At 40.4% G+C, this 14,119-nt stretch overlaps 1 protein-coding gene across 1 annotated transcript in view; it reads right to left on the bottom strand.

Annotated features, from left to right (window-relative positions):
* CFAP100 (cilia and flagella associated protein 100) overlaps positions 1–14,119 on the bottom strand; it is a 45,188-nt gene that overhangs the window by 4,132 nt on the left and 26,937 nt on the right. The window contains exons 11-12 of the mRNA XM_039843593.1: positions 10,755–10,803; positions 10,503–10,654 (exon numbers count right to left, since the gene is read on the bottom strand). Coding sequence (XP_039699527.1) covers positions 10,503–10,654; positions 10,755–10,803 — 201 coding nt within the window. The remainder of the gene's footprint in view (positions 1–10,502; positions 10,655–10,754; positions 10,804–14,119) is intronic.

Raw genomic sequence — 14,119 nt, 5'->3', positions numbered from 1 at the left:
CCAGCTTTTAGTATATTCACGAAGTTGCACAATCATTGCCATAATTTTAGAACGTTTTCATCACCTATGAGAGAAACCTAATACCCATTAGCATTCACTCCCCATTCTCCCTTTTCTTCCTTCTTTATGTCTTTTTTCCTAGATACTTTATAAATATGGAGTTATATGGGCTTTTGTGTCTGATTCTTTCACGCTGATTCTTTCACACAGTTTTCAAGTTTCATCCATGTTGTGGCATGTTTCAGAACTTCATTTCTTATGACCACGTAATAGTCCATTGTGTGTACAGACTACACTTTACTGACCCACTCATCTACCGAAGGACGTGGTATCTACCTTTTGGCTCTTGGGAATAATGCTGCTATGAGCATTCACAGACAGGTTTTTGTGAGGACGTGTTTTCAGTTTTCTTGGGTATATATTTAGGAATAGATTTGCAACAATCAGCTTTTAAATGATATAATAAATTTTTTAAAGTAAATAAAAATCACAATTATGGTAGGCACTGACCATTGTACGTTGGGGTTTCCCATGCTGGAATCCCTTGAGGTTGGCATAGATTCACCCAGTGTAGGCAGCTGCATGGAAGTCCCTGTTGCAGTGACTACATGGACATCTGGCCAGTCTGCCAGCAGTGCCTGGGAGGCCTAGAGGTGCACCCTATCCCCACAATGATTTTGCGGCTATCCATTTGTTTATAGAACGTACTGGCATTTTCTTGATCTTAAAGCACCATGGGCTGCTGCTCTTTTGCCCACTGGGAGGGAGTCCCACGGTCTGTCACATGCACCACCATAGGAGTGCAGGCTATAGCCTCACAGCAGCGTCCCCAAGCTGCACTCCCCCAGCTGTAGAACTGAAGGCTGAGGCCAGAAGCCTGTGCATTGAGGGGTATTGAGCTGGTCTGATGATTCTCAGAGGTGGTGCCCAGAGAGACCACATGCAGCTTTCACACACCCCACCTACTTGGGTGCTGGTGTGGTGCAAGCAGGTTATTTGGGATGACAGAGCATCTCCTAGCATCAGGCCTGACTTCCCTCCAATCCTGAGTGCCCACTGCAGGAGTGGGTACATTTGGGGTCTGTGGTATGTCTCCTAAAGGATACATGAATACATTCGGCTTTTACCTGGTTTTTAATCCTTCGCTTTCAATGCCTTAACTGGTCAGTGCTATCCTACAGCTGGCACTGTACTGCTTCACCTATACCTTTCTTTGTTATATGGATGTGGTTGGTAGTGGTGTTTTTACTAGGTTTTTTTCCCCCTATGTTTAACTCCAGGTGATTGGGATAATTTCCTCCTACTAGTTCTCTTTAAATGTAAAATTGTTGGGTCACAATTTTTCTCCACAACTAGATCCCACCTCTAATTTACAGGAAATTCAGAGGCGTGAGGGACAAGCTGTTCAGTGTTGGTCCTCAGACTGCTGTGTACATCACCTGCATGTTTGTCAGAAGTGCAGAGTCCAGGCAGGACTCACTCAGGACCTGCCTAGTCAGACACTTCATTTTACAAGAACCCTGAGGGAATCTAGACACACAGTCTGAGGAGCACTTTGCTGCCAGAAAAGTGACCTGGTTTCTTCAACAACTGATTGCAGAGAGTCAACAAGACAGAGAGAGGACCTATAGATTGAAAGGGATTTAAAGACACAACCAATTGCAGAGTGTGGTCTTATTTGAATTCTAACCCAAACTAATAGTTTAAAAACAATCACTTATGAATTATGAATATTAAATATTAAGGATTACTGCTTTTTCTTTGGATGTGATGATGGTATAGAGGTTATGTTAAAGAGCCTTACTTTTTAGAGATATCTACCAAAATATTTACAGATAAAATGATACAGTATTTGGAATTTGCTTCAAAATAATAAGGGGGATGGGAAAGTGTGTGGGGTCTAGATGAAAGGAGATTGGCTATGAGTTGATCACTTGAAACTGGTGATGGGTCTGGGGACTCATTATTCTCTCTACTTTTATATATGTTTATATATTTAAAATTTTTTAGAGCTATTGGACTGAACTGTAGAAGTTACAAGAAGTTTTTAAAAAGGTAACAAGAAATAATTTCTTCATAAATACCTGGGATCATATAGCTAGAAAGTTTACCAGATTGGTATTAAAGAAAACAAGTACCACGAAATGTGAATAACAGTCATTCGAAAGACCAAATGAAAGAATTACATATTCCTGCAGAAATAGCAGCACAAAGAACAAAACCAAAATATTTTGAAATAGAAGAAGAGAGAATGGGAAGCACCAGGAATCTGTCTCCCCAATCTAGACAACAATCACACTGGTAGAATCTGTCTGATAAAACTATTTTGGAATTCTGAAGTCAGTTGAACCCTTGCAACTTCCAGGGGAAGCCTTGGCCAGTAATTGCAGTTGATTCCAGTCAGTTTCAGCTCTGAGCATAGTAGCAGCTACCCAGCCACCACTCACAGCCGCATAGCAGGCAACTATTCAAATTTCCTGGAGCAGCTTACATAGCCTGTGGGCACTAGGGTGGGCGAAAAGACCCTGTCCTTCAAATATTGGGGATCTGTACTCTGATCACTGATGCTGCTGATCTCAGAAGTGCAGACAACAGGCAGGCAGCCATTGTTGCACCTCTCCCCGTTGTTGCAACCTCCTCCCCCCTGCAACTCCCACTGATGAAGTAACTTCCAAGGGAAATTAAGGGCTGGTGCTCTTTTTGGCCCCCATTCATTTTTTGCTTTTCCCCCTTTTGAAAACCAGACACTAAAGACCAAGGACATTAAAAAACAACACTATATATGGAGAAAACTGGAAAGTGACTGCATGCCAAAGTTTAGGAAAGACTTTAAAGACCTTAAATTTACACCTCAGGCTCAGCATAGAGACAACTTTCAAGTAAACAAGAACAATAATAAAATCCTGGAGTAGAGAGAGAATCTGATTTCGAGTTACTATATTATTAGATTCAAACATTCGGTGTTTAACAACAACAACAACACAAGAAAGTATGGCCCACTCAAAGGGAAAAGAACCCAGAAACTGTTCCTAAGAAAATCTAATGGCAGATACACTACAAAGACTACATAAAGATGCTCAAAGACCTAAATGTGGAGAAAGTCAAGAAAACAATTTATGAACAAAATAGAAATCTCAAGAGAAAACCTAAAAAAAAATCTGGAGCCGAAAAGTACAATAATTGAAATGAAAAATTCATTAGAGGGATTCAATCTCCTTGCAGATTTGTGCTGGATGAAGAAAGAATCAGCAATCTTGAAGATAGGACAGTAGAAACTATCAAGGCTGAGAAATTGAAAGAAGATTGAATAAAAGCAAATAGAGACTAAAGAATTTGTGGAACATAACCAAGAGGACCAATATGTACATCTTGGGTATCCCAGAAGAAGGTGAGAGAGAAAGGTGCAGAGTAAATATTTGAAGAAATAATGGCTGAAAACTTCCCAAATTGGATGAAAGACATGAATATAAATATCTAAGAAGCTCATGGAACTCCAAGTAAGGAAGTCACAAGCCTACATGGAGACACATTGTAATCAAACTATCACAGGATAATCAAAAGCCGAAGTGAAAGAATCTTGAAAGCAGCAAGAGAGAAGCAAATCATCACATACAAAGGATCTTTAATAGTTTATCAGCAAATTCCTCATTAGAAACTTTGGAGACCTGAAGACAGTAGGCTGATATGTTCAAAGTACTCAAAGAAAAAAAACCTTGTCAATCAAGAAGCCGATTATCTGACAAAAACTTTTTAAAAGCAAGGGAGAAATTAAGACTTTCCCAGATAAACAAAAGCCGAGGGTAATTAGAGATAAAACAAACAAAACAGAACAAAACGCAACATACCAAAATTTATGGGACAATGCAGAAGTGGTGCTTAGGGGAAATTTATAGCTATAAACACTTAACATTTTAAAAAATAAGAAAGATCTGAAATCAACAAGCTAACTTTACAAATTAAGGAACTTCCAGAAAAAGAACAAACTAGGCCCAAAGCTAGCAGAAAAAAATAATAAAGATTAGAAGAGAAAGACAAAGAATAGAACAACAATTGGTTCTTTGAAAGATCAACAAAATTGACAAACCTTTAGCTTGGATGGACTAAGGAGAAAAATTACTAAAATCAGAAATAAAAGTGGGGACATTATTACTGATTCTACATAAATAAAAATATTAGAGTACTATGAACAGTTATATGTTCAAAAATTGGATAACAATGAAATGAAAAATTCCTAGAAACCCCAAATCTACCAAGACTAAATTGTGTAGAAATAGAAAATCTGAATAGACATACAACCAGTAAGAAGATTGAATAACCAAAAAATCTAATACCAATCCTTTTCAAACATTTTCAAAAAGTTTAAGAGAAGGGAACACCTAGCTCATTCTATGAGACCAGAATAACCATGATGCCAAAGCTAGTTAAAGATACTACAAGAAAAGAAACTACAGGTTAATATCCCTTATGAACATTCATGCAAAAAAAAAAACTTCAACAAAATACTAGCATACAGAATTCAGCAGCACATTAAGATGATTATACAACATGACCAAGTGGGTCTTATTCCTGGAATGCAAGGATGGGTCAAAACACAAACATAAATTAAGGTAATACACCATATAAACAACACAAAGAAAAAATATCACAGGATCATATCAATTAATGCAGAAGTAGGATCTGATAAAATTCAACACTCTTTCATAATAAAACACTCAACAAAATAGGAATAGAAAGAAAATACCTTCACACGATAAAAGCCATATATGAGAAACCCACAGCAAACATCATACTCAATGGTGAAGGACTGAAACTTTCCTTCTAAGATCAGGAACATGGTAAGGATGCCCACTTTCACCACTTCTATTCAATATAGTACTGGAAGTTCTAGCCAAAGCAATTAGGTAAGAAAAGGAAATAAGGCATCCCAATTGGAAAGGAAGAAGTAAAATTATCTGTTTGCAGATGATATAATCATATATGTAGAAAACTCTGAAGACTCCATAACAAAGTTGTTAGAATTAATAAGTGAATTCAACAAAGTAGCAGGGTACAAACTCAACAAAATCAGTTGCATTTTTATGCACAAAAAAATGAACGATCTGAAAAGGAAAACACAAGAACGATTCCATTTACAATAGCATCAAAAAGAAGAAAATACTTAGGAATTAATGAAGAAGGTGAAAGACTTGTATAATGAAAACTACAAAATGTGGAAATTAAAGAAGACAAATAAATGGAAATACATTCTATGTTTATGGATTAGAAGACAATATTCTTAAAATATCAACGCTACCCAAAGTGAGCTACCGATTCAATGCAATCCCTATCAAATTTCCAATGAGTTCTTCGCAGAAAAAGAAAAATCCATTCCAAAATTTACATAGAATCTCAGGCTCAAAGTAGCCAAAACCTTCTTGAAAAAGTAAAAAACTGGAGGAATCACACTCCCTGATTTCAAAACTTAATATAAACTACAGTAATCCAAGAAGCATGGTATTGGCATTAAGACAACAAATAGAACAATGGAATAGACTAGGGAGCCATAAATAAGCCCTCACATATATAGTCAAATAATTTCGACAAAGTTGCCAAGACAATTAAATTAGGAAAGAGAACCCTTTCAATAAATGGTGCTGGGAAAACTGGATATCTACATGCAAAAGAATGAAGTTAGACACTTACCTAACATTGTATACAAAAAAAGTGACTAAAATGAATCAAGGACATAAATTTAAGCCCTGAAACAATAAAACTTTGAAGAAAACAGTGTAAAATCTTCATGGCATTGATTTGGGCAATTACTTTTTGGATATGACACTAAAGGTATAGACAACAGTAGCAAAAATAGACAAATTGGACTTCATGAAAAATTTTAAAATTTGTGCATAAAAGGATGTTACATTTATTTAAAAGATAACACAGAATGGGAAGAAATATTTGTAAATCATATATTTGTTAAGGTATTACTATCCAAAATATATAGAGAACTCTTAAAATGCAATAACTACCAAAAAAATAATAATAATAACAAACTCTGATTCAAAAATGGGCAAAGAATCTGAATAGACATTTCTGAAGAAAAGACATGAATGGCCAATAAGCATATGAAAATTAGGGAAACGTAAATCAAATGTAAATCAAAACTGCAATGAAATACCACCTCATACCCATTAGGGTGCCTACTATATAAACAAAAGTAATTAGTGTCAGCAAGGATGTGGAGAAATTGGAACCCTTGTGCACTAGAAGTGGGGAATGTAAAATGGTACAGCTGTTGTGGGAAAACAATATGGCAGTCCCTTTCAAAGTTAAAAATAGAATTACCATATGAATCAGCAATTTCACTTATAGGTATATATACCCAAAATAATTGAAACCAGGGTCTTGAAGAACTTTATACACTCATGTTCATAGCAGCATTGTTTGCAATAGCTAAAATATGGAAGCACCCCATGTGCTCATCAAAGGATGAACTGATAAGCGAAATGTGGCTTATATTTAACATAGAATATGATTCAGCCTTAAAAAGGAAGGAAATTCTGCAATGTGCTACAACATGGATGAACCTTACGACATTATGCTAAGTAAAATAAGAGTCACAAAAAAATAAATACTTTGTGATTCCACTTACATAAAGTACTTGAGGTAATGAGAATCATAAATGCAGAAAAATAGAATGGTAGTTATCAGGAGCTGAGGGGTCGGAAAATGGAGAGTTATTGTTTAATAGGTATAGAGCTTCAGTTTTGCAAGATGAAAAGCATAGGGGATGGATGGTGGTGATGGCAGCACAACAATGAATTAATACCAATGGAATATACATTCAAAATGGTTATGAATAAATTTAATGTAATATGGATTTACTACAATAAAAAATAAATTGAATAGACCCTTCTCACTCTCACAAACCTGAGAACTATGCTCCGCTACACCCTGGCATATAAGATTCAGAAGGAGAGTTCCAGTCAAGATGGTGGAGTAGGTAAATGCGTATTTGGATCCTCCCTTTAAGAGGATTGCTTGTTACTCTGCCTCGCTCAGCCACAATCTCCACTGGTTTTCACAGCCAGAAGCTATGGGGGCATCTCTTCCTGGCACTGGAACCCTGGGCTGGGGAGCCTGGTGTGGGGCTTGGACCCCTCACTCCTCAGGGGGACCTCCTCAGTCAAGACATCCCTCCTGGTTTTTAACCGCCACACGTGGGTGTGGGATCAGCCCCTTCTGTGTCTCTGCCCCTCCTACCAGTCTTGAGGTGGCTTCTTCTGTGTGTCCTTAATTATAGGACTTCTGTTCAGCTAGACTTCGGGCGATTCTCAGTGATGGTTGTTCTGTAATTTAGTTGTAATTTTGATGTGGTTGTGAGAGGATCCAAGCACAGCATTTACTTGCTCCACCACCTTAAATGTATCAATTATTTCTTTAATGAATCTTTGCTTTGATGTTGTATCTAAAAAGTTATCAGTATACCTATGACCACCTAGATTTTCTCCTATGCTACCTTCTAGGAATTTTATAGGTTTACATTTTACATTTAGGTCTATGATCCATTTTGAGTTAGTTTGTTTGAAGGTTTAATGTCTCTTTCTCTATTTACTTTTTGCATATGAATGTCCAGTTTGTCCAGCATCAATTTTTAAACAGGTTTTCATTATATAGGTTTTTTTCATTACCTGAAAGTAGAGTATTCCTATGGAACCTTGCACAAGCTGAAATAGTGTAAAGCAAGGAGTATTCCGTTTTCCAAAAGTTTGCATTATAGCACTTCACTTTTATGTTAGTCTTACATTAGTGCAATACCAAATTTTTTTCAGAAAAGTGAAAATCTTCTTAAGATTTCTCTCAAAGAAGACAGGTAATGATGTAAGTTTTCATAAAGGCGAAATAGTGTAACTCAAACTTTGGGAAAGTGGAAGATATCTGTATTGTCAAAAATCAGTTGACTATATTTGTGTAAGTCTATATCCAGGCTCTTTATTCTGTTCCATTGATCTATTTGTTTATACTTTTGCCAATATCACACATCTTGAATACTGTAGCTTTATAATAAGTCTTGAAGTTGGGTAGTGGCAGTCCTCCAACTTTGTTCTCCTTCAATATTGTTTTGGCTATTTTGGGTCCTTTGTCTCTCTGTATAAACTTTAACACCAGTTTGTTGATATCTACAAAGTAACTTGCTCGGAGTTTGATTGAAATTGCATTGAATCTATGGATCAATTCAGGAAGAACTGATATCTTAACAATTAATCTTCTTATCCATGAATATGAAGTATCTTTATTTATTTAGTTCATTGATTTCATTCATCAGAATTTTGTAGTTTTCTTCGTATAGATCTTATATACTTTTTGTTAGTTTTATACCTAAGCATTGCATTTTCTGGGGTGCTAATGTAAATAGTATTTTGTTTTCAATTTCAAATCTTTGTTCATTATTGGTATATAAGAAAGTGATTGACTTTTTTATATTAACTTTGTATCCTGTATCCTTGTTACAGTGGCTTATTAGTTTTAGGAGGTTTTTTGGTTAATTCTTTCAGATTTTCTTCATAGGCAATCATGTCACCCCCAAACAAAGACAGCTTTATTTCTTCCTTCAACTCTGTATACCTTTACTTCATTTTCTTATCTTATTGAATTAGCTAGTACTCTCAGTACAATGTTGAAAGGAATGGAGAGAGAAAACATCCTTGCCTTGTTCTTGATCTTAGCAGGAAGGCTTTAAGTATGATGTTAACTGTGGGGTTTTTGTAGATGTCCTTTGTCAAATTCAGGAAGTTCCCCTCTATTCCTAATTTATTGAGAGTTTTTATAAATAAGTGTTAGATTTTATCAAATGCTTTTTATACATTGATATGATCATGTAACCTTTCTCTTTAGCTTGTTGGTTGATTTTCAAATTGATTTTCAAATGTTGAACCAGCCTCACATACCTGGGGAAAATCTCACTTGGTCGTGGTATATAATTCTTTTTATATGTTGTCGAATTCAATTTGCTAATATTTTGTTGAGAATTTTCACATCTATGGTCATGAGAGATATTGGTCTGTAGTCTTCTTTTCTTGTAATGTTTCTGTCAGGTTTTGATATTAGAGTAATGCTCACCATATAAAATGAATTAAGATATATTCTACTGTCTGGAAGAGATTATACAGAATTGGTATAATTTCTTTCTTCAATGTTTGGTAGAATTCACTTGTGAACCCATCTAGGTCTGATGCTGTTTTGGAAGATTATTAATTATTGATTCAATTTCCTCAATAGATAGGCCTATTCAGATTGTTTATTTGTTGTATATTTTTTAAAGTTTTCTTTTCTTTTTTTTTCTGAGAAAAGGTAGTTGAGTTCATGGAAGTTAAATGCATATGGGCTGTGACTCCCCTGGAAATAAAGTGTCGATGCTCTTGAGATGGCTCAGCTGTTCAAGTGACTCAGCTGCCTAAAGACCAGTTACTGGACAGCACCTCCAGGATTCTGCTATGAGGTGTATGTGTGCATGTGTGTGTGCTCTCACCATGTTCTCAGAATCTGGGAGGCTGCCTTCCTCTCCCCAGTTCATCTCTCTGTGTGTCTCTGCTACCTCCCAGCTTTCTAGGAAACACAATCTTGCCTGAGAGCTGGTGGTTTCACATCAATCCGGAGACTCCCAGCAGGAGACTCTCCATGGCAGGACATGGGCCAGCAAGACATGGCTACACAGGAACCTGGTTTCCCTGTGGGACATTAAAACCTCGGGCCAGCTCCCACCTCAGGGTCTTTGCACTTACTTTCTCTATGCCTGGCACCTTCTTTTGCCAGCTCACCATATGGCTTCCCATCACTCAGGAAGTGCCTAGCTCAAATGACACCTTCCACTGGAAGCCTGCCCTACCCCCACCCATCTGCTGCTACCTTCCACTTCAGCTCCTTTCTCATATCATTCTTTTTATTTTCCTCATAGCAAGTGTCAGTATTTACAGGTCAATCTGTGGGCCTGTCTATTGTTTGTCTGCCTTCATGGAATGTCAGCTCCATGAGAGAGACCCAAGCTTGATCTAGAATAGGTGCTCAATCCGTGTTTGGGAGTGAATTTCTTGCTCCCACCAGGTCTCGCTTTAGTGCCTCAGTCTGATGCTGCCCAGCCCAGCTCTCCTGGGCCTGGCATCAGCAGAAGAACATAGCTGGAGTGGGAGGTCCTTGGATATGTCGCACTTTGGCTGCAGACTACTCCAGGGTGGGGATGGACCATTCTAGTATGGCTCCATCCATGTGATCTGCTCCCAGGCTCCTCCTGGGTTCCCATGACCCTCAGCTCTCCTGCCCAGCAGGACACACTCTCTCACCAGAACCAGGACTGGAAGACTTCAGAGGGACCTTTCCAGAAAACTGAAGCCAAGTAAGGGCCAGGGCTATGGACAGGGAGGGTGGGATGCTGCATAACCCTGCTCCTAGTGGCTGTGGGGTCCTAAGTAACAACCAGTGACAGAGCCCATCCCCTACCAGCCTGGGCAGCCCCACACAAGACCTACATGCGGATTTGGGTGTTTTTCAGAGTGAAGCTCAGCTCCTCCAAGGTCTCCTCCATTTCCTGTGTGTTCTGGATCAGTGAAAGGTTCTGCTCCTCCAGCTTCGTGAAGATATCTAGGAGCTGCTGGGGCTCTGTGAAGTACAGCTCCAACTCCTGCAACCAGAGCTGTGTGTGCGGGGTGCCAGGAGTGTGGGAGTGTGGGGGGATGGGGGTCCGGGCTCCCACAGGCCCTGCCCAGAGTAGGGCCACTGACCTCCCCATCACTGTCTGGGTCCTTCTGCGTGGGATGGGCAGAGCTTGACCTGTGGAGAGATGTGGGGTCAGGGCGCCAGGGTCCAGCCTCAGCAGAAGTTAGATGGCTGTTGTAGCCCACACCAGTGATGTAGACACTTGGCATCTCCAGAGCATCTCTCCACCCCCATACCCCTTGTTTCCCTCATCCATCGCACAAATTGCCCAAGTGGTGATACCAGCTCGCTCTCGGCCCTCCCCAGCTATCACACAGCAGCCAGGGGGAGAGTTTCAAAATTCAATTAACTAATTTCATTCCAGTTAGAATAAAACTTGGTCTTCTCCTGGGAGCTGTGAGGCTCCTGCCACCCTCCTAGCCCTTGCCTCCCCGCTGCTTGAGGTTATTCTGCTCTTGCCCTGCCAGCTCCCTTCCTATCTCTCTAGGTGCTGACCCTGTCTCAGATCCTTAGCACTTGTGGCTCCCACTGTTGAGGCTGCCCCTCTCCATTTAACATCCTTTTTCTGAAAGCTACTTTCCCCTATCTAGATTTGGCCTTGGCACTTGTCCTTGATGTCCTTGATAGCTATCCTGTGACACAGCCGCCTTTGACTGACCCTGAGCACTCCACAGGGGCAGGGACCATCCTGGGCCAGCCCACAGGGGTGTGAGAAAGGCTGTGTGGGCTTTGATCACGCAGCATGAGGCCCTGGAAGGCCCTACTGGGTGGGGACCCAATTTTGCCCGACATCCAGACCTTCTTTCATCACCCTCTTCACCTGCTCCATCCTGGGCCCCCACCCTGGATATGCAAGTTCAACTTGCCAAAGAGTAGCCAGGGCAGGCTCACAGCCAGAGGAATCTGGGCTGAGGCCCTGACCTACCTGCAGTGGAGAAGTGATAAGTGCAGGGCCTGTGCCTCACGTTGTATACACATCAGTGCCCATTTGGCAAGTGAGGAACATGAAGCTCAGAGAGCAAGTCACCTATCCGAGGTCACCTGCAGGACATTTCTGGCCCATAAGGTCCCTTCCTGAGAATCTGCCTTCCATTGCCTGGAGGGCCCTACTCTACCTCTCGACTGAATGCCTTGTATAGTCCACACCCTGACCAACTGTACTCAGAGGCCCTGCTCTTGTGGCTAATAGATGAAGGGGCCCAGATGCAAACCCAGAACAGTGTGCTCCCAGACCTCTATTCTCAGGAACTGTCCCAAGGCAGGGTCTTACAGTGGGAGCTCCAGGGCTGAGGGGAACCCTAGGCAGAGGAAACGTGTATAGCTAACCTTTTGGAACCACCATTCAACACTGAACTGGAAATAACCGTCCCCACTGGAAGCGGGGTTGCAGGGATCAGAATTACCTCATGGCATGTGCATGGCCTACCAATGGTGGCTGCTCTTCTCCACAAAGCATGACCATGATTCATAAAGATGAATGTGAACTTGCAAATTGGTAGCACTTGGGTCCCCTTCCAGCCTGAGAAGCATCATTTTGGGACATGGGAGGTTGAGAATGAAGAACATCTAAGGAGGGATGCCCATAGGAGCCTGGAGCTCAAGAAACAGTGAGAGACAGAACCATGGGAGGTTGTGACCAGGCCATTGTAGAGAAGGAAGAACAGAGGACAAAGCATGTAAGGGGATGAGCAGAAGATACAGATCTTATGAAGGAGAGTAAGGGGAAGAGAGTGAGGGGGAGGCTCCTGAGCCCCTGGGCCATCCATTTTTCCCATCCCCACTACCACCACCTTCACCAAGATGTTAAACCATGAAGCTTCCGGAGTAAAGCATAGGATATTGTTTTAGTGACTTTGGGGTTGGCAGAGATTTCTTAAGTAGAACACAAAATGCATCATCCATTAAAGCAAAGATTGGTAAATTGGACTCAAAAGATAACATTAAGAGAATAATAAGGCAAGAGAGATTGGGCAAAGGTATTTATATTATGCTTATTACATAAAGGACTGGCATCCAAAATATATAAAGCAGTAATAGAAAACCAGAAGAAAAAGGCCAACAATCCAATAACAATGTACAAAAATTGAACAGACACTTTTCTTCACAAAGGATATCCAAATGGCCATATTTTTCATCATGAAAATGCCATTAAACTTATGAGATACCACCCCACCCCTGAATTAAACTTGTCTTTGATTTTCTATATCCTGATGCTTTGATATCTGGGGCCATGCTGACTCCAGAAAGGACAAACACCCTTGAATGTGCTTTTCAAATGCAAAGCAACCAATCCAGAGTCCACATCCCATGCTCTCACACTGGTGGCACTATCTCTCTCTGCCTAATTCTCAGGGCCAGGTAGCAGACAACTTGGACAGCCACTATGCCCCAGAGGCCTGAAATTATTCAAATCAGCCAATCCTAGGCCTCTTTACCCTGTCTCACCTGTTCCTTCTTGCAAAAACCACAATAAAGGCTCCTGTCCATAGTTCCCCTGCTTCCTCTGCCTCCTGACCACCCTGGTGCTTCCTAGTTGGCCCCCCAGGGCATGACATGCCTTCTCCTCTAAGAACAAACTATCTTTTCAGTAGTAGTAGTCTTTTGATCTATTGGCCTTACTGAACCTCAAATTTTCTAGCAATACACCCTATTTTAAAACAACCCTGCCAGAATACCTAGATTGAAAGAGATGATTTGGTGAGGAAGTGGGGCAACTGGAACTCTCATGAGTGCTGGCGGGCATGTAAAATGGGGCAGCCAATGTGGAGGATTGTATGCAGAAGTGACTAAAACTAAACATATGCCCACACTATGAACCAAAAATTCCACTCCTATTTTCAACGAAATAGTGCTCATGCATAAAATAGTGCTCAGATAGAAAAGCACAAGAATATTTGTAACATCTTTAATCAAAATGACCAAGAATTGGAAATAACCCAAATGGCTACCTATAGGAGAATGGACTAAGCTAGCAGGGCTTATTTCCACAGTGGGATATGAAACAGCAGGAGCAAGAAAAGCCCGTGGCTGCACAAAGCCAGGTAGCTAAGAGTGGAAAGATCCAGGCACAGAGAACAGTGGTGTTGTTCTAAGTGCATCAAGTTCAAGAACAGAGAAAGTGACCCAGGGTGATTGAGATCAAAACGGTGGATACATTCTGGTGTAGGATCTGACTGGGAGAGGGTGCAAAGGAGTTCTGGGCACTGGGAATGTTTTCTATCTGGATCTGAGTGTGATCACATGGGTATATATATGTGTAAAAAGTCATGTTCACTTAAGATTTGTTCATTTTAACAAATCTTATGGCATGTCAATAACACCTCAATATAAGAGAAAAAAAGTAAATAACTAAATCCAATCATGTCACTGCTTTGCAGAAAATTTCTGGCCTCTCTAGGCTCTGGACCTGAGGGTGGACGCTGGAGCCAGA

Source organism: Pteropus medius, unplaced genomic scaffold (assembly GCF_902729225.1).
Source record: "Pteropus medius unplaced genomic scaffold, Ma_sr-lr_union100, whole genome shotgun sequence".
Taxonomy (NCBI): domain Eukaryota; kingdom Metazoa; phylum Chordata; class Mammalia; order Chiroptera; family Pteropodidae; genus Pteropus; species Pteropus medius.
The sequence above is the reverse complement of the archived record's forward strand: the minus strand, read 5'-3'. Positions and strand labels throughout refer to the sequence as shown.